The sequence below is a fragment of the Euprymna scolopes genome, chromosome 4 (genome assembly GCF_053919585.1).
Source record: "Euprymna scolopes isolate OS-2025 chromosome 4, ASM5391958v1, whole genome shotgun sequence".
Classification (NCBI taxonomy): domain Eukaryota; kingdom Metazoa; phylum Mollusca; class Cephalopoda; order Sepiida; family Sepiolidae; genus Euprymna; species Euprymna scolopes.
This window is the reverse complement of record NC_136485.1, coordinates 46,141,913-46,167,495: the sequence shown is the minus strand read 5'-3', so window position 1 is coordinate 46,167,495 and position 25,583 is coordinate 46,141,913. Positions and strand designations below refer to the sequence as shown.

At 32.5% G+C, this 25,583-nt stretch overlaps 1 protein-coding gene across 1 annotated transcript in view; it reads right to left on the bottom strand.

Moving 5' to 3' along the window:
- The window catches only part of LOC145267213 (uncharacterized), a 61,821-nt gene extending 37,498 nt beyond the window's left edge, over positions 1-24,323 (bottom strand). The window contains exon 1 of the mRNA XM_080123279.1: positions 23,670-24,323. Coding sequence (XP_079979405.1) covers positions 23,670-23,756 — 87 coding nt within the window. The 5' untranslated portion in view covers positions 23,757-24,323. The remainder of the gene's footprint in view (positions 1-23,669) is intronic.
- Positions 24,324-25,583: the final 1,260 nt, after the last annotated feature.

Below are 25,583 nucleotides of genomic sequence, written 5' to 3'. Positions count from 1 at the left end.
AAGGCATGATATTAAGATATTGCATTAAGACATGATATTAAGACATGATATTAAAACATGATATTAAGACATGATATTAAGACATGCTATTAAGACATAGCATTAAGACATGATATTATGACATGATATAAAGACATGATATTACGATAGAGCATTAAGACATGATATTAAGACATGATATTAAAACATGATTTTATGACATGATATAAAGACATGATATTAAGAGATAACATTAAGACATGATATTAAGATTTTCCTAATATTTTCGTAATAATAGAAAGCTGATTGTGTTACCTTTTATTTCGAACCAAAGTCCGGACAGTAAAGTCGTGACATAATACTATCATGTTTTATTAAAAACGTGTCAGCGTGTAATAGTACAAGGCTTTATTTACTATGTAAGCTTAATAACTCGCGGAGATAATCTATATATTAATACAATAGCGTGTGTGTTCTTTTGTGTGTCACGCTTACATCCGGGTCATTTAATTGTTATGTTCTATTTCTTGTCATAAATAATTTTATCAACAATTCTTCATAAGTTTTTGTTTCGATCTGACTAGAGCTGATGCCGCTTAAATCACCTATGTTTTATAAATAATTTTATAAACACTTCTTCATAAGTTTTGGTTTTGGTTTCAATTTCGTCTGAAGGAACTAAAGTTTATATATATATATATATATATATATATATATATATATTCATAAGTTTTTATTTCAGTTTCGATTCAAGCTAATGCACCCAATCATATGGATATATATTTTTTTATTTTTGAAATCGCAACTTTATAACATAAAAATCGATAGAACATTAACTTTATAATAATATATACGAAATCTGCAAGAATTAAAATGTCATATTTAAGTGTACTTTACGATTGGGCTTTGCCGGGCGTTCGTGCTAGCTAAGATAAATACTTTTGCAGCTTTTTAACAAAAAACAAAAAAACAAAAACTACAATAATATCAGAGCGTCTCCATTTACACTGAACATCTACAGAATTCCAACATCAATATATTACATATGAATGAGTCCCCTGTGGAATATGCACAGGTCCCGCTAATAATAATAATAATAATAATAATAATAATAATAATAATAGATTATAAAAAATAATTTTGAAGGTGTGATCATTTTAATGTTGTCCAATTTAGGTTCAATTTACGCCTCTTTTTTGTTTTATATAAAAATCCAATGAGATATGCAAACGATAGGAATAAATTGAAATGTTCGTCCGAGTGAGTCAAGCAACAATTTAGAAATTTGTGCATTGAAACGCAACTTCGTTTGAAAGTGATTTCGCGAATACTAATCAAACACAGCTTTTTATTCATTCACAAACGGGACCCAATAAAAGGGGAAGACGGTAAATTAGAAGCATATGGAAATGGATGTAGCAAAAATTTAATGCAGAATAGTTGGTTCTTTTAATAGTTGTTTACGTGAAACTTATACGTATATCGTAATAGAGACACCGTAAAAGTTTACGTGAAACTTGTACGTATATCGTAATAGAGACACCGTAAAAGTTTACGTGAAACTTGTACGTATATCGTAATAGAGACACCGTAAAAGTTTACGTGAAACTTGTACGTATATCGTAATAGAGACACCGTAAAAGTTTACGTGAAACTTGTACGTATATCGTAATAGAGACACCGTAAAAGTTTACGTGAAACTTATACGTATATCGTAATAGAGACACCGTAAAAGTTTACGTGAAACTTATACGTATATCGTAATAGAGACACCGTAAAAGGTTTATAATTCTTCTGCCGCTGCTAAATACATTTTGTCTATGTTAAAATATAAAAAAAAACTGTCCAACAATTCCTTTAAGGGAACCATTCACTTCAGAAATTTAAATTGAAAATTTTATGCCAGTCTGTAACCGATATTACGTCAAAATTTTAATAGCTGCTTTGTTTGGTTTGTACTTTGGCATATGTTAATCTGGCGGTAGTAAAGTCGGTAACGAGGGGAAATGATAACTTATGTGTTAAACGTTCGAATCTAGTCAGTTCCATGTAACACTTTCAAGTATAAATGCAGGTGCCTTTATGTCAAAGGTCGGCAATCTGTGAACTAGATCTGGCACGCTAAGCTATTTTGACCAGCCCATGAGCCTAATTACTAGGGCTATGACAACAGCATCTTGTTTTCATTGTTTTAACTCTCGAGTATATATCCGACACAGTTAGACACAATCAACAGTGGATCACACCACTCTACATAAAAACATGTAATATATCAATGGATATATACCTGCCAATAAAAACAAGGAATATGCTGTTGTCATATCCCTACTAATTATTAATGACTTTATTTTTAACATGAAAGACAAGGCTTTCAAATTCAACAAAAGGCCTGCTGTTACTCTTCTCTAATCCACCCGAACGAATTTGAATACTATGACCGCAAAATGTTGATCAAAAAGCAATCACCTCCCTTTTCAGCGCAAAAAATATATAAAAAAAAACGTAAAACAAAAACTGAGAGCCGATTTGACTGACTGACCAGCGACAGGTTGGGACAGCTTCAAAGTGAAAATGTTATCTCAGACGGCTTTGTATTTCGTCCCTTTAACAACGACCCATCATCGCCTACTCTTAACACCTACCCTATATAAGTTGCTAGAATATTTAAATGGGCCGTGATTTTACCTTTTTAGTAATATTTCTAAACATGCACGTCATAATTTTATCCATATCACTTCGATTGGTTTTTGACATTTTGAAGGATTTTGATGACGTTCCCCCAGAAAAAAAAAATTATTGTTTGTTGTTTTTTTTTCATTTTAGAATTTTTGTGTATTAATGATTTCTCTCTGTTTATTTTCATTATAGTTTTGCGTATTTAGATTGACACAGATTTTCACATGTAACTTTCCTTAATTTTTCATTAATGGCCTTTGTTCGGCAGCGACCCGTCATTATGATACAATCCGGTCCCTCGGCTTGAAATGAGTTGCCGACATCTGCTTTAAGCCGTTCGTTTTATATATAATGCAGTGTAACCCGGATATAAGATAAACTGATATAAGAGAGATTTTCTCTGGTCCCAAATTAGAGCCTGTGTTAATATACAGTTTAACCCGTGTATAAGACACCAATATACCTGTATGACCCGAATGTAAGAAAGATGTAAGCTCTGAAGACCACTATACCTGATTCTATAAGGAATCTGGGAGACGAAGTAAAACAAAGCAAATTTATTGGAGAAGTGCAACAAGCCACTTACAAAAGTTAGTATATGTCTATATCTATACACCGTCTAAATGTTTGTCCGACGAGAACTGAACGCAGACTTTCTAAGTGCATCTAGTTGTTCCACAAAGCATACAGATAGACAGAGAATGTCGCCTTTTATTAATGAGACGAAAGTGCCTATAGTGTATATTTTGATGTGTTCCATCGCGACCATGACTTGGCAATGATATAAAATAAAAACTAAGTACATTATCAAACCAATCCCAATAGTTCTTATATGGTGATTCATGCGAATATACTTTCACGATTTTAATTTTTGAGATGAAGTTTCACTGTTCGTATGATTTAGATTCTTTGGACTACTGTTCTCATCTTGAGTGATATTTACACAACGTTGCGGACGGAACCAGAGCATGATAGCCCCATGGATTCAATAAAGGTCTCGGTCTGAAATTCCGTGCACATTTGCGAATTCGACAGAAAGAGCCCGAGTTCGACAGAAAGATTACCGAGTTCGACAAGATACCTCTGAGGAAGGTTGGAGGTTACATCGACCGAAACGTTGTAAAAATGAAACGGAAGTTCGATAGATCCAAATAATACGAACATATTTTATTACGAAATATCTATTTTTCTGATTATTAACTTTTGAAATATGTGCTTAATTTCAGGATTGTAAAATTTCGTTTTTCCTTTTTCATCTAATAACTTGTTGTGCAAGATATCCTTCATATTAAAACTGTGAGGAGAGAATCAAGTAGCTGAGAACATATCCTAATCAGAGGTATGGTAAAATTGCGGTTTAAACATTTTCGAAACGCATTATAGTATAATTGCACGATAGACAAAATAGGATTCGACCATGGCATTGCAGGTTTTACTGTTCGTGCCAGTATCCATTAAGCTAATTACGCACACCTTTATTTTTCAAGTCTGTATTGTATTGCGTAATACATTTGATACGGAATAATAGTTATTAATTAAGCTTGGTGCCCATCCACGTAAATCCTTATTCGGGAATCCGGCAAGATGAAGAGACCACGTGAAACACATGCGATCAAATATTTAATCAATCAATTTAGTGGAGGATACAGTTGTTCGCGTCTTTGCTTGCTCAAGGTTTCTGAAGTAAATGAGAAATTTAATAGAACTCTTGGATATCTCTGTGCTTCATATAAAAAATTAGGTGTCAACCCCTAGGAAGAAACGTCTTGATTTTTGATAACATATACCGAAGTAAAATTATATATTTTAATTACAGATTTGGCAAGAATCAGTTATATTTAGTTTAGGGTTGTTTGGCAGTTTATTATAGAAAGACTGGCACTCGATCAACATTTGCAAATGATATACTGAGAAAAAAATTTGATGAACGCATAATTTAACGAAATGCGCCTATCAACTGGTTATCACTTTCGTGGGATTTAACTTTATTAGATTATATTCTTTTGGGATAAACTAGGCACAGTAATATATATATAGTAATTTGGTAGAATACATTCGGCGCACTATTGCTGAAATAAAGGCTAATTTAATTTAGAGTTTGAGAAAGTTGGAACTCTAGATTACACCATATACTCGAAATTATATTAAAATTATTGATGCGAAAACTTAATCTTTGGAAAAACCATATTTTGATCTTTAAATTATTTTCTGTGAGTTATATGAATTTTAAGATTCATAATTTATAATTAAAAATCGGCTTCAAACGAAACAACACACAAAATCAATAAATTGTACGATCGTCTCGGAAACAATGTTGTTAATACATGCCAATGAATGGATTGATTAAGATATTTACGAGCTTTAATGGCGGGCGAATAAAAGATATATCTACCTTACTAAAAAAATACAAGTTTTCTTTTTGGCGTTTTAAAACCCCCGCCCATCGTTTTGGAGTTTTCTAGAAATGCTCAAATGACTGTAAATTTTCGCGTAATATCCATATTATGTTGATTTTTTTAAACGATAAATACGGTTAAGTATCATCTTCGGCTCGATGCTCGTTTTTACTTGGAAAATCGCCCATATTTTATTTGGGCGACTTTCTAAGTAAAAACAAGTTTCGAGCCGAGCACGATACTTAACCGTATTTATCGTTAAAAATGAATAAACAAGAAATCTACATAAGTTTATAAAACGATAAAAATAAACGGTAAATTTGTCTAGGATTTCCGCTGGAATAGAAAACACATGGTCAGGGTTTCGATTCTTAAAGAGACACAGTTGAGCTACGCTGATGAGAAGAAGCAACCTCGAAATATGCATGTCTGTAGATTACCGTTTAAAAAAAATATAAAATAATTTACTGTTGCTGTTATAGGGCGGGCATTTCTGCCTATAACACTTTTATACAACTTCACATCATGAGTGTATTTGAGAAGTTTTATCATCGCATAAGCAGATGTGTATATAATGTCGGATGCTTCGAGACTTTATTATAAAATACGAAAACAATGTTAAAAATTCTCTATGCATACATTAGACCTCATCACCTTACTATAAATAACATTGCATTCAGAAAGAGCAACAACGTGTTAAATGTCTGGTGTAGCGCGTTTCCGACGGGCTTTGCCAACATTGGCCAATGGGCTCCTTGATTTTAATACTCAGATTTTTAATCGACTTTTAATATATCTTTAACATTTCATTACTCGATACAATTGTTTTACTTTTCACTTTTTTAATTTCCATTTTTCACTCCTACTCACTCTCACCTAATCAACACCTGAAGATGATTCGCTCTCAAATAAGAAGCGCTCGTGATAACTATGGGACTTTCAATAATATTTTCGATTTTGATACGATTTTTATAAGGAAGATGGAAAGAAATTTAAAAAAAATAATAAAAATGTAACTCCCTTCTTGTATTTAATAACGTCTGCTTGATATATATATATATATATATATATATATATATATATGTGTATATATATGTGTGTGTGTGTGTGTGTGTATTGCCATCCACATACAGTACTGTTTCGTTGTATCACAACGCATCAATGCGGCTAGACATACACTTTTCCCCAGCCGAGGATCGAAGCTACAACCGCCGCATTGACAGTCTGCAGGTCTCACCAAGTGCGTAAATATTTATCCTTGAGTGTGTATTAAATCTACACACACCCGTCGCAACAGTGCTCTAACCATCAGCTTGTTTAGTGGGCTGCGCTTAATAGCTCAAATACGCGTCGGGTGAAAATATATTTACAGAGTGGTCAACCCAAAGAGGGGGGTTTAATTGATACACACACACACACACATATATATATAAATATATATATATATATATATATATATATATATATATATATATATTTATAGTAAGTTATAAAATATATATGGCGATTAAGCTACTCTGAATATTCCGCGTTGCATCCACTCTAGGCTTATGCACGAATTTTGTGGTTGTCTGTCGTTTTTATATACGCGCCTTCTATTGAGATTTTAGTTAGCCAATAAGCTTTCTAGTATCCACCGCGCCCTTCCTATCAGCCAATGAACATGCACTTACAGGGATATTCAGTGTAGCTTAATCTCCATATATATTTTATAACTTACTAACTAGCTTTACCTACGTATTGAGTACTTTTGAAGTAAATACTTAAAGTTTACGCATAAATTTATACATTCGTATATTATTTTTATGTGAGTAAATGAAGTAGTTATATATATATCTATATATACATATATATGCACACATATATATACACACGCGCAGCCACATATACACGTACATATATACAGACATTATATATATATATATATATATATATATATATATATATAGTGATAGTCATCCGCAGATAGCAACTGCGTCGTTGTATGGCGAGTTGTTTTGTACTACTGAGGAATGGGAAATGGGCAAGGATTAATTACGTTTGACAACTACCTTGAGTATTGTGTTTGAATCGCAAGTCAAACACACTTTGTGTCTAGCTGAACTACTTAGCCATGCAACATCGAAACTGATCCATTTACATGAGTACTAATGTATATATATATATATATATATATATATATATATATATATATATATATATATATAACTACTTCATTTATTCACATAAATTTAATATACGAAATATATGAAAGTATAGATTTATGCGTAAACTTTAAGTATTTACTTCAAAAGTGCTCAATACGTAGGTAGAACTAGTTAGTAATTTATAAAATATATATGGCGATTAAGCTACACTGAATATTCTGCGTTTCATCCAACTATAGGATTCGTAAGGCTTATGCGCATAAGCCTGACGAATCCTATAGTTGGATGAAACGCAGAATATTCAGTGTAGCTTAATCGCCATATATATTTTATAAATTACTATATATATATATATTTATATATATATAATATATATATCATCATCATTATGCAGTCCGTCAGTCTTGACGATGACTATTAGGAGCCTCAGTGCTTTATCCCTCGGTGTTGGCGTAGTCTCACTCCATCACCACAGGACTTTCCACTTTATCTCCAAACTTGCTTGCGCAGTTTAGGTGCAGTATCTGTAGCGCATCATACAGACACCCTCTGGACCTTCAATGCTCATGTCCAGTCGAGCGAACCCGCGACGACTGGCAGCAGAAGAGGCCGCAGCTTCTGGCCGATAGTAATCTCAGTTAAAACAGTCTCCCTATCTTCTGCTACTTCGCCTGTTATTTCTGGATGAGGCTCCATAGCCTTTTAAGGAAATCTACTAAGCAGCAGTAGGATTTGAAATCAGAGTTCCCATCTCTTAGCTCTTTGCTGTGATAAGGCTCACAAGGCAGTGGTGTTTAATTTTGGGGTTGGTTCCCCTAGTCTTCGTCTAACCAAGGCCACCCGCAATACAGTGGGGTAGGGATTGGTAGTATTCAGGGCATGTCCACTCATCGATGAGCCGTAACGCACTACCTCTGCGATCCCTTACTACTCCGAGATCTACAATTTTAGCCTGGGGCCACAAGGCACTCACTTACCGGGTGTGGCCAACGTGGAGCACTATAGGAGTCTAGATGATGGAGAGGCTATGTACTAGCAGGGAAGACATGCATAGCTACTCCCTTTTCACCATGAGGTTAACAGCGGTGCTTGCTGGCAGCGAGAAGGCATGCAAACATGAACTTAACACTAACTTATACCTAACACACTAGACGCATCACACCACCCTACCGGATTAAGAATCCAAGCGCGCGCACACACACACACATATATTGATACAGTAGAAAACAAAATAAGCGTTTAATTGTGATAGTTACATTGAATATTTTCATAATCTCTTATCTTAAAAATATGAACTAACACTTTAAAACAATATAATAATAATGTAGGTATATACATTGTATGCACATGATATAGATACATATTATTTGTATTAGGTTTGTTAAAAATCAATATCGTTTTCTCACCTATGTTACTTTTATATATGATTTTTTAATTAATTCATCTATAATATAAATCTCACCTGTCTGCTTAAATGTATGTATGCATGTATGTATGTTGATGTGTTTGCCTATAACTTTCGACTGAGGCGACGGATTTTCACGAGATCGGAATCGTTTTGAAGCATGACCCTTCGGGCGACAGATATGGAAAAATTGGCTAAAAACATTAATTCTTTCACTCTCAACTGGGTACATTTTCTACAAGGAGGGATCGCTTTTTTTCGCCGATATTTTCGAAAGTCATCCCCTCTTTTTGATTGACTAGACTTAATTTAAACTTTCGCCACTTCCGGTTTAGCAATGGACACAACGGCAAAGACGTCAGGTTTTTTCACGTTCTTTCCTCCTTCGCGGTACAGGTTCGAACCTGCCTGCTTACTACCACTTTTTTTTCTCAACGCACACATCCAAAGGCTAGTGTTACATGATAAGGGCTGTCCCCTGTTCATGTAAGTATAAAAATAGAGTGATTAGTTAAAATGAAAAGAAGAGAAAGCAGAAATCGAACCCTGGACATAAGTTTTAAAGAACAATAGGTTTAAATAGAATGTCCAGTAAATTGTTAATTCGGATGAATTAAATAATAAATAAACTATTCAATTGTTAAAAGAATGTGGATAATAAAATATGGGTTAAATAAATTAGATATGTAGGTTAAATTCCTTTGTGGAAACAACACAAGAAAAAATAGGTTATTGGGAAATCAATGTCGGAAACGTGCAAAGTCGCGCATGTTGAAACACGTGAATTTTGCTCACGTGGCCGGGATGCATGGATTTCTCAATATAGGAAGTGGGAGTTAGTTGGTCGCAGAGAGACAGTCAGGAGAGACAGTCAGGAGAGACAGTCAGAGAGACAGTCAGAGAGACAGTCAGGGGAGACGGTCAGTGAGAAAACTCAGAGACAGGCGGACGTCTGAAGCGAGACGTCACTTCAGAGAAACTAAAATGTGAAACTTTGAGTTCTTAATGAGGAAATCCCGACCGGTCGTAAGGAAATAAATTCATCATGTGTTTGTGATAAAGCTCATCTTTGTGTTTGTGATTTCTACAAAAAGGTAAATTGTATTGTTATTATATGTCTGTGTTATAAAATGTCATTACATACACGTTTCGACATCTCATATCCACAATGTGAATCTACATCATATCTACACTAAGACTGCTGAACACTATCTCATCATTCTAAGAGCTTTCTTCATATCTACACGTCTAAGTAATGAACATTTAAAATATAGGAATAGTTATAAACGAACAATCTCTCTTACAACAACATCTCTCTCTCTAAGATACAACATCATATGTAATAAGACAAGAACTCTCACTAAGACTCATATCTTACTAATAAGAACTCACGTAACATACGCGCACAAGTGGTATCGTCTAATAATACTAATAATAATAACTATATAACACTAGTTTATATATATATATATATATATATATATAGATATAGCCATGTTATATATCTTTTTTAAGCGCGTTTTTCGCTCTATCGAATCGTGCTATTCGTTACTGTTCTTAATCTCTTTAATCATTCTTTGCAGCAGCATAGGCAAAATTTAAATTCGCATGATTTTCGTGTTCCAGTTCAAACTAGGCCGAAAAGCTTCCGAGACAGCTCATGATACTAATGATGCGTTTAGCCCAGGAACTACTGACGAGCGTGTGCCACAACAGTGGTACAAGAAATTTCGCAACGGTGACGAGAACCTCGAAGATGAAGATAGTCGCGGCCGGTCGGCTGCGGTTGATAATAAACATTTGAAAGCCTTAACTGAAGCCGATCATCGCAAAACCACACGAAATTTTGCTGTTGAACTCGAAGTCGACCACTCAACAGTCATTCACCAAGTCAAATAAGTTGGATAAATAGTTGCCGCATGAACTGAACGATAATAAAAGTATTGTTGTTTTCAGGTGTCTTCTATGCTCCTTATGTGCAACAAAACCGACCCATTTCTCGAGCAGATTGTGACGTATGATAAGAAGTGGATCCTATACAACAACCGACGACGTTCGGCACAGTGGTTGGATGCTGGAGAAGCTCCACAACACTTCCCTTAGCCGAAGTTGCACCAAAAAAGGTTATGGTGATTGTTTAGTAGTCTGCGGCCGATCTCATCCATCACAGCTTCTTGAATCAGGGCGAAACGATTACGGCGAAATACTGCCGACAAATTTACGAAATGCACGAGGAGCTCCAATGACTTAATGGCTTCCAGAACTCCGCCATGCTAATGGGATGAATAAACTTGTTTCTGGTTTGCAAAATGTGTCGATTTTTCTGGTTCTTATTTCGATTAATAAAGTTTATTATGAAAGGAGTTATAATCTTTTGAAGTTAAACGTAAAAAAACGACATTAATTTTGCACCAACTGAATAATTAATATTTTAATATCTATTGGAATCAGAGTTATTTTTTTTATAATATGCAAAAAAGTTATTTATGTGAAAATTTGAATACGAGAAGAATCAGAATTCATAACTGCATAATTCGTTGTATGAATTAAAATGATTTTTATATTTGAAACAGTTGTAGTCAAGCATAACACCTTAGTTTATGCTCTTGTAAAATATATTGAATAAACAAAATCTCTCTCTCTCTCTCTCTCTCTCTCTCTCTGTTTGTTTGTTTGTAAAAAAAGCAGCTCAAGCACAATAAAAGCGGTGGACGAATGTTTATTTAAAATGGACATTTGTTGAGGTCATTTACGAACGCCGATCCCATGGGCCGATGGGTAGAACCGCCGATTATCAACGCGATGGTTGTAGGTTCAATCCTCGGCTATAGAAATGCGCTAGTCTAGCCGCACTGATGAGCTGTGATACAAGGAAACATTACTCTATGTGGATGCCTCTCTCTCTCTCTCTCTCTATATATATATATATATATATATATATATATATATATACTATCAAGGAGACCCGACGTTGCAAGGATTGAATGAGGATCAACGAATATTTCACACACATTTTTATTGTCACCAAAATCGATGAAACCACCCATTTTTAAATCAAAGCGAGTTACTGCTTGCTTTAGTTGGGAACTGAAAAGAAGCTTCACGCGCCTCCCGCAGTGACTTAGTAAACAACACATTGTAGTTTACACACACACACACACATATATATATATATATATATATATACTAGCAACAACACATTGTAGTTTACACACACACACGCACACATATATATATATACATATATATATATATACTAGCAAGAACACATTGTAGTTTACATATATATATATATATATATATACTAGCAACAACACATTTTAGTTTACACACACACATACATATATATACTAGCAACAATATATTGTAGTTTACACACACATATACATATACATATATATATACTAGCAACAACATATTGTAGTTTACACACATACATATATATACTAGCAACAATATATTTAGTTTACATTGCACTAAAGGAAACCTACTGTTGATTTTATAAAATTATTTTTATTATGGCGGCTTTAATTAAAGAATAAAATCCAAAAGTCAAGTATCATTATTCAAGTGTGCTTTAAACAGAAATATTCATTTTGAACGCACCCCTATCATATCCAAGTACATAGTATTGATTTTATATGTCGCGTCTTTCGGCTTGTGTCGTTACGACACTTCTCAAAAACACTTGTGGTGTTGGGGTTTGGTCAAAATCGCTTGTTCCTTATTTCATGGGATTATTTCCATTATCGATTATCGATATTTATCGAACTCATTCCGATAGAAAACATATATAGGAACATAGGAATATAGTAAAATATTTGTTTATTTTCGTACTACTGCCTTGTAAATACATATCAGGTGCGAAATTACAAGGCAGTAGTACGAAAATAAACAAATATTTTACTCATTTGAAATTTATAATTTAAATATATTCCGGAGTCAAACTCCATCCTCAGTATTTTGTCCAGAATACTGAGGATGGAGTTTAACTCCGAAATATATTTACATTATAAAAGTAAAACATTTGTTTATTTTCGTTATATTGCGCTGTAATTTGGCTTCCAAGCGCACCTGATGCGTATTATATATATATATATATATATATATATATATATATATATATATATATATATATATATATATATAGCTAATATGTTAACGTAATTTTATTACTTGAGGCAGTGATTATATATGAATAAATAACATAAAGTTCTCAATTGTGCAATGCTGGAGCTATAAATATTTTTCTTTTTAACGTACTACGTGAATAAGGATAGATGCAAAGTATTTACTCGTTTTCGGAAAAGTGTTTTATTTATCGGTGCCGACATTGCATACAGTTGTTTCTGCTTCCCGTGTTGGCATATAAAGATATAATTGTTCATCAATTATGACTAGCAGAAACTTGGGCTTCATCAGCGCGTTGAACCCTCCCCCCCAAAAAAAAACAATATTTCAAATGTTTTTCAGCCCACGAATGAGATCTTTCTAGATAATACTTATATGCCAGCAGGGCAACAGAAACAATTAGACGCGATGCTGTGACCAATAAAAGAAACACTTTTTTTTCGAAAATAAGTAAATACTTGTGCATATATATCCCTTGTCTCTCACTCATCCTTTTGCTATATATATATATATACATATATACATACATATATATATATATATATATATATATATATATATATATATATATATATATATTCTAACGGGCTAATGTAGCCCAAGTTTATGCAAGCAGTAATTGAGGTAACTACTGTCTACATAGAAGTATATCTAATTAATTGGAGTCACAAAATTAAAGAGGATTTTTGTAATCAGGCTGGAACAATGATTCTCTTTCTCAATATGTACATCTTATCACAAAAGTGTGTAGAGGCAGTCTGCCTTTTTGTTTCTTTGTAGTAGCCATCGTCATGATACACGTAAAGTTTCGTTATACTTTGTCGAACATTCTGTACTTCCTATTTACTTGTCTAGACAAGAATATCATTTTTTAATGGGGGGGGGGAGGGAAAAATAAAAATTGTCTATCCTGAAGGATTTCTCTTCCACTAACTGAGAACAGAAAATTGAAATGTAGCATGAGAATTCTTGAAAGACAATCACTTAATTATTATATCAATCAGTGAATCTATTATGCCCTCAACTCATCACAAGAAATAGCAACGAGAATGGATAATGCTGGTGCTGAGTAGATTGCTCTGGAATAAAGAAAATCGGAAGGGCTAACGAAAGTTGGTTAAAAGGTAATCCTTTCCGGCACAAGAGCGATCCAAACAACATGATAAACAAGATATAAAATGAAATGTTTCACTGCTTTTTATGTTCTTGTTTGACAAATTAAAATAATTAAAAACAATATTAGTTTGGATCTTTATTATTTCAAGCCGCCCTCCGCTTTTTAACATAAAATGTGTTTCTTGATAGATGTTGAATAAATTCAAAAATAAATAAATAGAAATGTTCGATGTATAACACTCATTCTTCGTTTCAACATACAAGTACCTAATAGCAAAATCTTCATACAACATACAAGTACCCTAATAGAAAAATCTTCATACAACATACAAGTACCTAATAGCAAAATCTTCATTACAACATACAAGTAACTAATAGCAAAATCTTCATACAACATACAAGTACCTAATAGCAAAATCTTCATACAACATACAAGTAACTAATAGCAAAATCTTCATACAACATACAAGTACCTAATAACAAAACCTTCATACAACATACAAGTACCTAATAGCAAAATCTTCATACAACATACAAGTAACTAATAGCAAAATCTTCATACAACTTACAAGTACCTAATAGCAAAATCTTCATACAACATACAAGTACCTAATAGCAAAAATCTCATACAACATACAAGTACCTAATAGCAAAATCTTCATACAACATACAAGAAACCTAATAGCAAAATCTTCATACAACATACAAGTAACTAATAGCAAAATCTTCATACAACATACAAGTACCTAATAGCAAAATCTTCATACAACATACAAGTAACTAATAGCAAAATCTTCATACAACATACAAGTAACTAATAGCAAAATCTTCATACAACATACAAGTACCTAATAGCAAAATCTTCATACAACATACAAGTACCTAATAGCAAAATCTTCATACAACATACAAGTACCTAATAGCAAAATGTTCATACAACATACAAGTACCTAATAGCAAAATCTTCATACAACATGCAAGTAACTAATAGCAAAATCTTCATACAACATGCAAGTAACTAATAGCAAAATCTTCATACAACATACAAGTACCTAATAGCAAAATCTTCATACAACATACAAGTACCTAATAGCAAAATCTTCATACAACATGCAAGTAACTAATAGCAAAATCTTCATACAACATGCAAGTAACTAATAGCAGAATGTTCATACAACATACAAGTACCTAATAGCAAAATCTTCATACAACATACAAGTACCTAATAGCAAAATCTTCATACAACATACAAGTACCTAATAGCAAAATCTTCATGCAACATACAAGCACCTAATAGCAAAATCTTCATACAACATACAAGCACCTAATAGCAAAATCTTTATACAACATACAAGTACCTAATAACAAAATCTTCATACAACATACAAGTAACTAATAGCAAAATCGGTCTACTGAATAACAGGAATACCCATTACTACTTGTTTGTCAACATATTCGCGTCTATCTTGTTGTAATTTGTGTTAACAACAAATAAGTTCTTTTTTAAGTAAAAAAACAATTAACCTCCAAGTTAATTTCTCCTCGGTTTATATAAAAACTAGCGGTAGGGGGACTATTCCAGGTCGTAAAATACGCTTAAATATGTTAATTTTAATTTGTCCAAATTTCGTATAAGTTGCAAAAAATTATTTGGGTTCCATCAGCTTTAAAAAATTTAGGTGCCATCAGCTAGAATCGAAACCGAAAGCAAAACTGTAACATTCAAAGTTGGTGACGTTCCAACTGTATCAACGTGACACGCATGTAAACTGATTAAAATTAAAGTAAAATGTATAACAATTGAAAAATTTTTACCAATTGTTGACCCCTTACAAACTATTTTAACTGGTTAAAGGTCCATAAAAGAATGACCAATAAAAAATCCAATCATTTGAGGCCCCTAGCGCCGCTCTGCGACTTTTAGTTTCGGAGGACACAGTGTTTAAACATATGAAGACAGACAGACAGACAGACAGGCAGACATATAGCCGTTTATATATTAGATAAATAAACTCATATTGCTTCTGTATTTTTTCGTCCATAATATTAAGTATGACCAAGATATAGACCTTAGAAACTATTTCGAACGTGATTGCACAAAAACCAGCGTGAGATTCAAGCTTAGTTAATATCTATCTTCTCTACTATTACATAAAATGAAGTTCGTTCCCTATGGACTCGAAAACGGCTAGCTCGATTTTTATCAAATTTCACACTAATGTACAATATGTGCCTGACAGGGTTCGCAGATAGGTCTTGTGTCGGTATATCTTCGATAAGTATAGATGATTGAAATAATCCGATGAAAAAAGGAACAAACGATTTTGACCAAAGTTTACATCTAACACAGTATAACATCACAAGTGCATTTGAGAAGTTTTATTACCACGCATGCTGAAATATCTATCATATAAAATCAACACTATGTTCTTTGATATGACAGGGGCGCTTTCAAAATTATGTTTCTGTTGAAAGCATAATTTCACAATGATACTTGACGTTTTTTTATTTTAAACTTAAATTCAAGCCATTATCACCGCGCAACCAATAATATCATATATAAAATCAACAGTAGATTCTTTGATATGGCAAGATCGTGTTCGAAATTGTTTCTGTTTAGAGCACAATTGAAGCATAATACTTGACTGTTGCATTTTAAACTTTAAGGCAAGCCACTAAATATATAGAAATAATTTAATAAAATCAACAGTAGGTTCTCTACAGTGCAATGCACGCTAAAATATATTATGAACTTAGTAATTTCGAGGGAAGCTTCCTTCACGTACATCGCGATGCCTCCCTAATTAGAGCAGGCAATCAATCGATCTGATTTTAAAATGAGAGATGTAATCTATTTTGATGACAATAAAAATATATAATTCCAGGTTAAGAATACGCAATGAATTTAACGAAGTTTATACAAAAGTGCTCAATACAAAGTAGACCAAGATATATTTGACTTGTTTTGCTAATACATAAATATTTATGTAAACACAAATAAAAAGTATATATATATATATATATATATATATATATATATATATTTAAAATAAATCATTATAGCTCTTTTCTACAGCCAAAATAAAACTAATCATATTACAAAGTTGACTACAACATCCATGATCTATTCAGATATTGCGAGAAAACGGTTTTAACTAAGCATAAAACTATTTTAGAATCATAGATAACTTAAATGAAAGATGTTTTTCAGGTTAACGAAATTGTATGAAAAACACAAGCAAAAATAATCGCGTTGACACACCGGTTCTCGATAGATCACCGAAGTTAAGCAATGTTGAGCCTGGTTAGTACCAAATGAGTGCCCATTTGGGAATTCTAGGCGTTGTATGTGCTTTCCACATTATCTTGGCATTTGTTTCCAGTTGTCTCTTAAATTCTCTTCACTTGCCACTGGTATTTAACATTGCTGACCCAGGAGAGATATGGTTGGAGATTGGGAACCTCCCGCCACAAAAACTTCACGCGTAAGCACCCCTTCGTGCGTATCCATAGATAGTCTGTCAAAGGCCGAAGAAGCCTGCTGCCCAGTACACAACAGATTTGAGATGTTTGCAAATAAATTGTTAAGGGAGACATATCCGGTGATCGAGGTGACCACTCCGTGAAGATCAGTGTATGAGGTGCAACTTCTTGGATATCCCCACCTCTCGCTCTCCTATATATATATATATATATATATATATATATATATATATATATATATATATATATATATATATATATATATACCTTAATTAGCTATACAACGCTTTAAAATGATATACGGAAAAATACTAGAGACCCCTTTCAAACTAAACTGTCATACAAGAGCAAATACTCGGGGATATACGAGTAAAAACAAAGCGAATGGAAATTAACGTAAAATATATATACAATAATAATATAAGATATATGTACAATTGAGATGGGGGTTTGGGAACGATTAAAATATATCTCTGAGCAAGAGTAATGATTTGACAAATTCTTTTTGTCAACAGAGAGAAGGCTTGCGTGAAAAAATTGCAACTGACTCTAAAATCTTTAAATGAATTTGAGATTTATCCCGGCGCAATATTCTGGAACGGTCCATTTTATATGTATTGGCACAAGCTAGATTTTCGATTAGATGTTGGCCAATTGCAGATTCCAAAGCAGAAGAAGGGTGGAAACGACGTGGCTAGTTCAGTCTAATTTCTGCAGGTATATATATTGGTTTATGCGTGTCTGCAAATTAAAGGTTCGGCCCACATAATTAGCAGCGCACTGGTAATTGAATTTATAAATAACATTGCTTTCTATGATGTAGGGCAAACTGTCCTTAGTTATCAGGGGGAATGGATATTTTAGATCAGTGACCAAACGCCACACACCAGTTGAGAAACAATTTTGTTCAGACTTAATAATTCGTCTGTCCAAACACCGACCAGCAATTACAATCCCAGGCAGTTTTAAATAAACAGGACATTTTGACGAACCCAGGGCTATAGCGCCAATCCTTCTAAATACCGGTGAAAGTCAATTTTCGATAAACTATAGTAAGGAAATAATTCTTACTATGTTCAATCAAGACATCTAGGAAAAGCAAGCAACATTCATTCTTCTCCATAGTAAATGATAATGCTTTATAATTACCAAAAGAAGATTTTTGCTTTACTGTCAGAAGCAAAGGCTAGAAAAGTGTCATCAACGTATCTAAAATATATTGATGGTTTCAATATATTACTAAACAATATCAACTCATAGAATCCTACAAAAATATCCGCTAATTCAGGACCAAAGGGATTCCTATCTGAGCCCCGTCGATCTGAGAGTACATAACGTTATCAAAGCAGAATTCTACTCATTTAATACATGAGTTCAACAAATATATTCATGGGAAAATGTTAGATTACTATTATAAAGTGAGTTGGCACAAATATCAATGGTCTCCTGTAGCGGGACATTAGTAAATAGGCTTGAAACATCAAATGAACGCATGAAGTTATTGGCACAACTAGGTTGCAACTTATGTAAATATGCAACCAATCTGAATAAATCGATGATGCAATATTTAGTGTAAAGAGCATGAACTGTTTCTATAATAGTCAATAGCCACTTGGCGAGGGAGTGTTCGGTAGACCCCGCCACATGCAAAATAGGGCTGACTGGGAGACCTGCTTTATGCATTTTAGGAAGGCCATAAAATCTAGGCTTTGGTGAACCAGGAGGCCTTATTTTGTCATAGATCACTTTGGAAAAGTATCTTTTCTTGTAAAGTATAAAAAGCAATTCTGGATCTTAATTTCAATTTTAGAAGTGTTGTCGCGTGTTTCAACAGGGATGATGCGAACAAACTTATCTGCATCTTTCACAATAACTAACATTTTCTGGATAAAGACACAAACACCTTTGTCCAGTTTACGTATATAAATATATTTATTTGATTTTAATGACTTAATGCTTTGGAAGTAATATAATAAAATCGCATGAATCAATTACCGGATTGGAATAACGAAAAGCCAAGTCTTTTAAAATAGCCTTAACAGTTGTTACATGATCAGGTGAGGTAGGATTATGATGATTAAGTTGGGAATATAAGACTTCAAATGCTGCAAGTGTTTCTTCTTTATCAATATAAGTAGGGAAACACAGAAATTCAACCCCTAAGACAACACTGTAGTCTTAACTTTTGAAAGCACAAGATAAGAATAATTAAAAATATTTTTGCCTTCAGCATCAGAGTCATGCCCAAATCTGGAGCGAATAAGCACATCAAGTTGATTATTAACTTGCGGGAAATACGTTGGTCAGAGAATACTTCACGGTTTATCAAATATTTGGGGAACCGAAAGAAATCAAAGAAAGTTAAGAAGCTCTTCACCCGGAAGAGGGAGGCAGACATAAAATTAATGTAAGAATCAAGTTTTCTGTGTAATTTATTTATTTCATCCTGGATGAAAGTCCGTCCAATTGTAAGAATACGTGTAACTTTTGAAGCAAGAATTCGTTTATTAATATAAAATAGATAGACGTTTTCTTGAAGACACGAACGAAGGAATGAAATAGATAATCTAATCGATGTAATTTTAAATAAAAATTAAAAGACAAGGCGTGCTATAAGTAATTATCAGTGTTGGGACCATTAATCGGAATCCGAATTGGGAACGGAAAAATCGAAATCGGTATCGGAAAAAGTGGTGTCTACTTTCCGATACAATAAACGGTTCCTTTAATTTTATTTTTTATTAGGTGGGTGCAAAAATAATGTCGTTTTTATCTATATAGTTGGACGCCAAAAATCAACATTATTTTTCCACACACCTAATATTTGGTTTTGTTTTGGAAAAAACAACAACAACAACAACAACAACAAAAAAGTTGAATTTTTAGTAGTATAAATGAAATAATAAATATTTATTGATTTTAAATTACCAGTAAAACAAAAAAAATCTATAGATCAACTTCCGCAAAAGTATTTTGAAAAATATTTACATTTAACAAGCGCTTTTACGGTCATCGGGAAAATTAACATGTCTATAGTTAAATATTTGCATAATTATAAAGAATCGGAATCGGTAATAGTATCAGAACCGGGAAAAATATTAAAATCGATCCATTACTAGTAATTATGTAATTTTATATCAGCATAAACATATCAAACCAACTTAACAATATCTTATTTCATTTTATGGAGAAATACCCATAGTTTGGATTTGCATTCAAATTTATGCATCAGTTATAAGTTTATTTGAATGTTTACACTATTTTCAATCAATCTTTCGTGAACATGTAGTGACTTCTTTGATATGATATTTGGATTAATGCAGATTTCGTATTTATTATTACATTCTATTGAACCCAATATATAGTAATGATTTAAAAAGTTTAAAAAATACTTGTGAGCTACCACCGAGAATCGAAACCAAAACGTTTAGCTTACGATTTACTTTTCCCTTTGATGTTAATGCCTGAGCTAATAAGACACTTTCGCTGCTAGGCTAAAAATTAAAACATGAACAAATAACCATTACGTTACGCATGCATATTCGTAACGCCGTCGTTCGACCTTAACCTGGAAAATTTCATTTCATTTATTTTTACACTTTTGCACCAAGTCTCCTCGGCTAAAATCCAATATATAAATTTTAGCATATATTTGATTACCCTATGTATTACGTTTCATTTCTATAGACCAAAAACTCACAGAGTAGTTTGGTAGGCAAACTTTTTTACACAAATATACATACGCATACATAAATATATTTAGAAAAAAGGTTTGTGTTAATTATAACCTTTCTACCCAAATATTACGCAAGCATAAATTATGTAGAATATCTGCATGAATATAATTACACATAATAGTCAACTAAAGATGATCATCCCATTAGTAAAAACGAAAAAAAATGACAGAGAATTAATTAAAATGAATGTTTAAAAGAATATGTAAATTCACTAGATCTTTTGCAGGTGAATGTAATTCCACGACCCACGTATAAGAAAGTTGTATTTTCTTTTTAAATGAATAGAAAAAAGGGGGTTTAATATGAATATCAATACGCACCCCCCCAATTCATAGGAGTATATATATATATATATATATATATATATATATATATATATATATATATATATATATATATGAAAAAGTTTTACAATCGGATCTTTCATGAAATAGTAGTGGTTTTTAAGATAATATATATACATATGCATAAATAAATAAATAAATAAATATATATATATATATATATATATATATATAAACATATGTTAATCTGTATCTATATCTATCTATCGATATATAGAAATGTAAAGATTGATCACTAAAGCAACATGTAAGTAGGGATAATGATAAAACTTGCCAATGAAGTCAAACCAAAATATTTCAATCGATTTTGCCAAACAGATTTTTTGTTTAAAAAAATATTAGTTTCTCATTTTTCCTAAATGAATACAATCGAACGAATTAACATATTAACTAATTGTTCTGTTTGTTACCGACATTTCTAGTTCATATTTACTTCTATGTTTTCTCCCCCCTCCCTCTCTCCGTAAATACATGTGTGCGTGGGCATGATGGGATGATTTCAATATTTATCCCGATTCCGATACAATTACCGATTTCGATTCTGATTCTTTGTAAATCTCTAAATATTTAACTGTAAAGTTGATATTTTTTGTCGATTACTGAAAAAAAAACGCATGCTAAATGTGCAAATATTTTCTTAAACGTAAAAATACACTCGTGAAGGGTGATTTATAGATGTTCGATTTATTACTAGTTTAAAATCAATAAATATTTACTATTTTAATATTACTAACAGTAATAAAGTGTTAGATTTTGTTTTAAACAAAATCAAATTAAAAGACTAATAAAAGAATTATTTTTGGAATCGAAAAATAGGCACACAATTTTCCGATTACTATACCCCAATAGGTCTCGATTTTTCCGCTTCCTTATTTCGATTAATCGTGCCAAGATTATATATATATATATATATATATATATATATATATATATATATATATATATATATATATATATATATATATATATATACAGGGTGTCCATAAAGTCCGTATGCGCCTTAAAATATTTATATTTTATTTGTGATTGCAATAGAAATAACATGTAGAAAGGATTTGATTTTGGAACAATTCATTTTAAAATTGCACAGGGACTTTATGGACACCATATATATATATATATATATATATATATATATATATATATATATATATATAATAAACTAAGGTTTTGCCATCTTTTATTTTTATTCAAGTGTCATATATAATTCTGATATTATTATATCTTTAACCTGATTAGATGTTTTGAACTGACATTTATTTTATTTGTTGAAATAATATTTATTTTATGGCTGGGAGATAGATAGCGATATATATATATATATATATATATATATATATATATATATATATATATACTTTTTACAATAAGTAAGTATAAATGTATCTTTTATTTATTTACGATTCATTTATATAGAGGAACAAATATGTGTTTTCTTTATATTATCAACCCTAAAAAGAAAAGATTATTGTAAGATCATATTATCATTAACAGTGAATTATGCAGAAGAATGTGACAGTCTAGTGTGTAATTAGATTTAAATAGTGGAAAAATTAGTTTAAAATTATAAACATTCCATTCATAATTTTGTTGTAACTCGAAAAATATGTTTTGTCATTTTTTCACATAGATGAGTAAATATGAACATTTTGAGAAACTCGATCAGAAATAATTTATTTTTACATGTAGAAAAAAAGGAAGCAAATTTTGCTTTTCACTTGCAATTTAGAAATAGATCGCAACTTATTAAAAGTTAAGTCAGTTCCTTTATTGGAAAGAATATTTTCGTATAAATGTTAAATATCCATCCATGAAATAAAACAGTATTTTGAATCAAAACGATCATTGAATTAAAAAAAAAAAAAGAAGTATAATTAATAATAAAACTTTTTCCTAAACCAATATTTGGATTAGTTAATCTTGCGACTGATGTGTGTCACTGGAAACGGATGTTTTTAGAACGCTCCTTGCTCTCACTAAGTAAGGGATAATGAGTGAGGAAGATACTGTTACGTACATTGTAAAACTTTGTTGAAATATTCAAAGAGTTTTGTTTTCCTTAAAAAAAAAACACATGCGTTTCCGTGACTCACGTTGTATATACATATGAGCAATATATAAAAATATGATGTTGTGTCGATTGTCTTGAAGAAACTTGGGAAATCAGCGCAAGTTTCACAGTTATTCATAGAGAAACGAATTAAAAAATACAGACGCATTTCCAAAATCAGTTTGAAATTACGCGGGCCGCTTACCTTTTTTTCGACTTTCTTGACTCCAAGGACGCAAATCACAAGAGAGCTCTGCAGTAAGAGAAGACAAGCGCAATACCAATAGCGCATTTTGCTTTTTTCTCAAGAGAACTTGGTCTTTTAAAAATGGTTAGTTTTGTTGTCCTTTCACGGAAATTGTAGTGAACACTTTTTTCTGATCCCGAATCCAACCTTTTTCTTTTTTGTTTTTAAGTTTTACTTTCGTATATTATATTTTTAATTGGCGGAACCGTTTGTTATTTGTAGAAAGTTTGTGTTATTATTTCATGTACTAAGGATGGCGAAAAGTTATTTGGTTGAACAACTGAGCTGGATAGACTGAAAACAGGTGTATTGCAACCTGTTGTGAAAGTTCCGAAGCTCTCGGTTATCACGAATAGTTTGATAAGAATTTGGCCTTATATATTATAGATCTCTGATTCTATAAAGAGGAAGTTGCTCTTTTCTCAAAGGAGATAAAGGAAGGGGAGAGGAGATGGTGGGGAAGAGAAGAGTTGTAGACGCCCAAAGACGGAGAAAGAAAAAAATAGGAGTGGCTGGGGCAAGAGAATAAGACTCGAAAGAGTGGGATGGTGGCAAGTGTCAGGGATGGATACGAAAGACGGATATGCAAACTGTTAACGAAGAAGAAGAAAAAGAAGAGAGAGAAAGAGAGAGAGAGAGAGAGGAGATAGGGGGAAGGGAAAGAGATATATGAAAGAAAAAAGAGGAGGATACGGTTGATTGGTTTATAATCAATAAAATGGAATTGAAAGAGTTAAGGTTAGGGTTTAGAATAGATAAAATAGGGGATAGAGTTGGATAAAGTGAAATAGAGAAACACACACACATACATATATATTTTTATGGATATATATATATATATAGAGAGAGATAGATATAGATGGATAGATAGAGAGAGAGAAAGAAAGAGAGAGAGAGAGAGAGAGTTGGGGATCCTAAAATAGGTAGAAAGAAGGTGCTTACAAAAAGTGCGTATTCTTATAGAGTACTTTTATTATGAAGATCGTGAGAAGCCAAAAGTTAGACTTAATAAGCAAAGAAGGAAAAAAAAAATTAAAAAATTCCAGGGCTGAAAAAAAAAAAGGAGAAAGAGGAAATCATTAAGAGAGTGAAATAGGCAGGTATAAATGGGCGGGGCTTATTGAAGCGGATGCTGTCAATCAAATGCTGACGTCATTGGCAGTTTAACAGTAGCAGCATCATAGCCGTAGCAGATGGCGAGAAATGGGGGAAAAATGTCGCGCGGTTCCAACCTCTGATATATTCCGCGCATAACTTTCTTCAACATCAGTTCTCTCTCTTTTTCTCCCTCTCTCACTCTCTCTCTCTCTCACGCACTTTTTTCAAAAATACTTTTCTTTTATGTTTTTTGTTTCTTCTTTTTCACCCCCGCCTTTTTGGGGGAACACCCATCACAGTAGATCACAGACCACCTGATCGATAATTCTTGTTGCAAACTGATCGAGGGAGTCGATTTCTAATCAAAATGTAATATTATAATTCTACGGCTAAGATGACGCTTGGCGGGTGGCTTCTTGCTAGTGCATTCCTTAAGTCCTGCTTGCACCTGTGTTCGTGGGTTCGTTTTGTGAAGGAATTTCATTGCCAGGTGTTCGCAAAATATACCACACGTTCAGGACAGTTTTCTGTAACTTACACCATATTTAATTTGTTCTCGAATTTTTTTTTAAACAAAGGTTTTGTTTCTTTAAATGCTTACTCTTAATAAACACTACTTCAAATCAAATTTAAAGTGTCCCATAGTGTATAACATTGAAATAAAATGCCAAACAAATCTTACATATTCTGATTTATTTATGACCCGAGCTGGTTGTGACACAAAAAAGATGTACTCAAGTAACATAATAGTCGTTCGGTTCATTAGAAATAAAT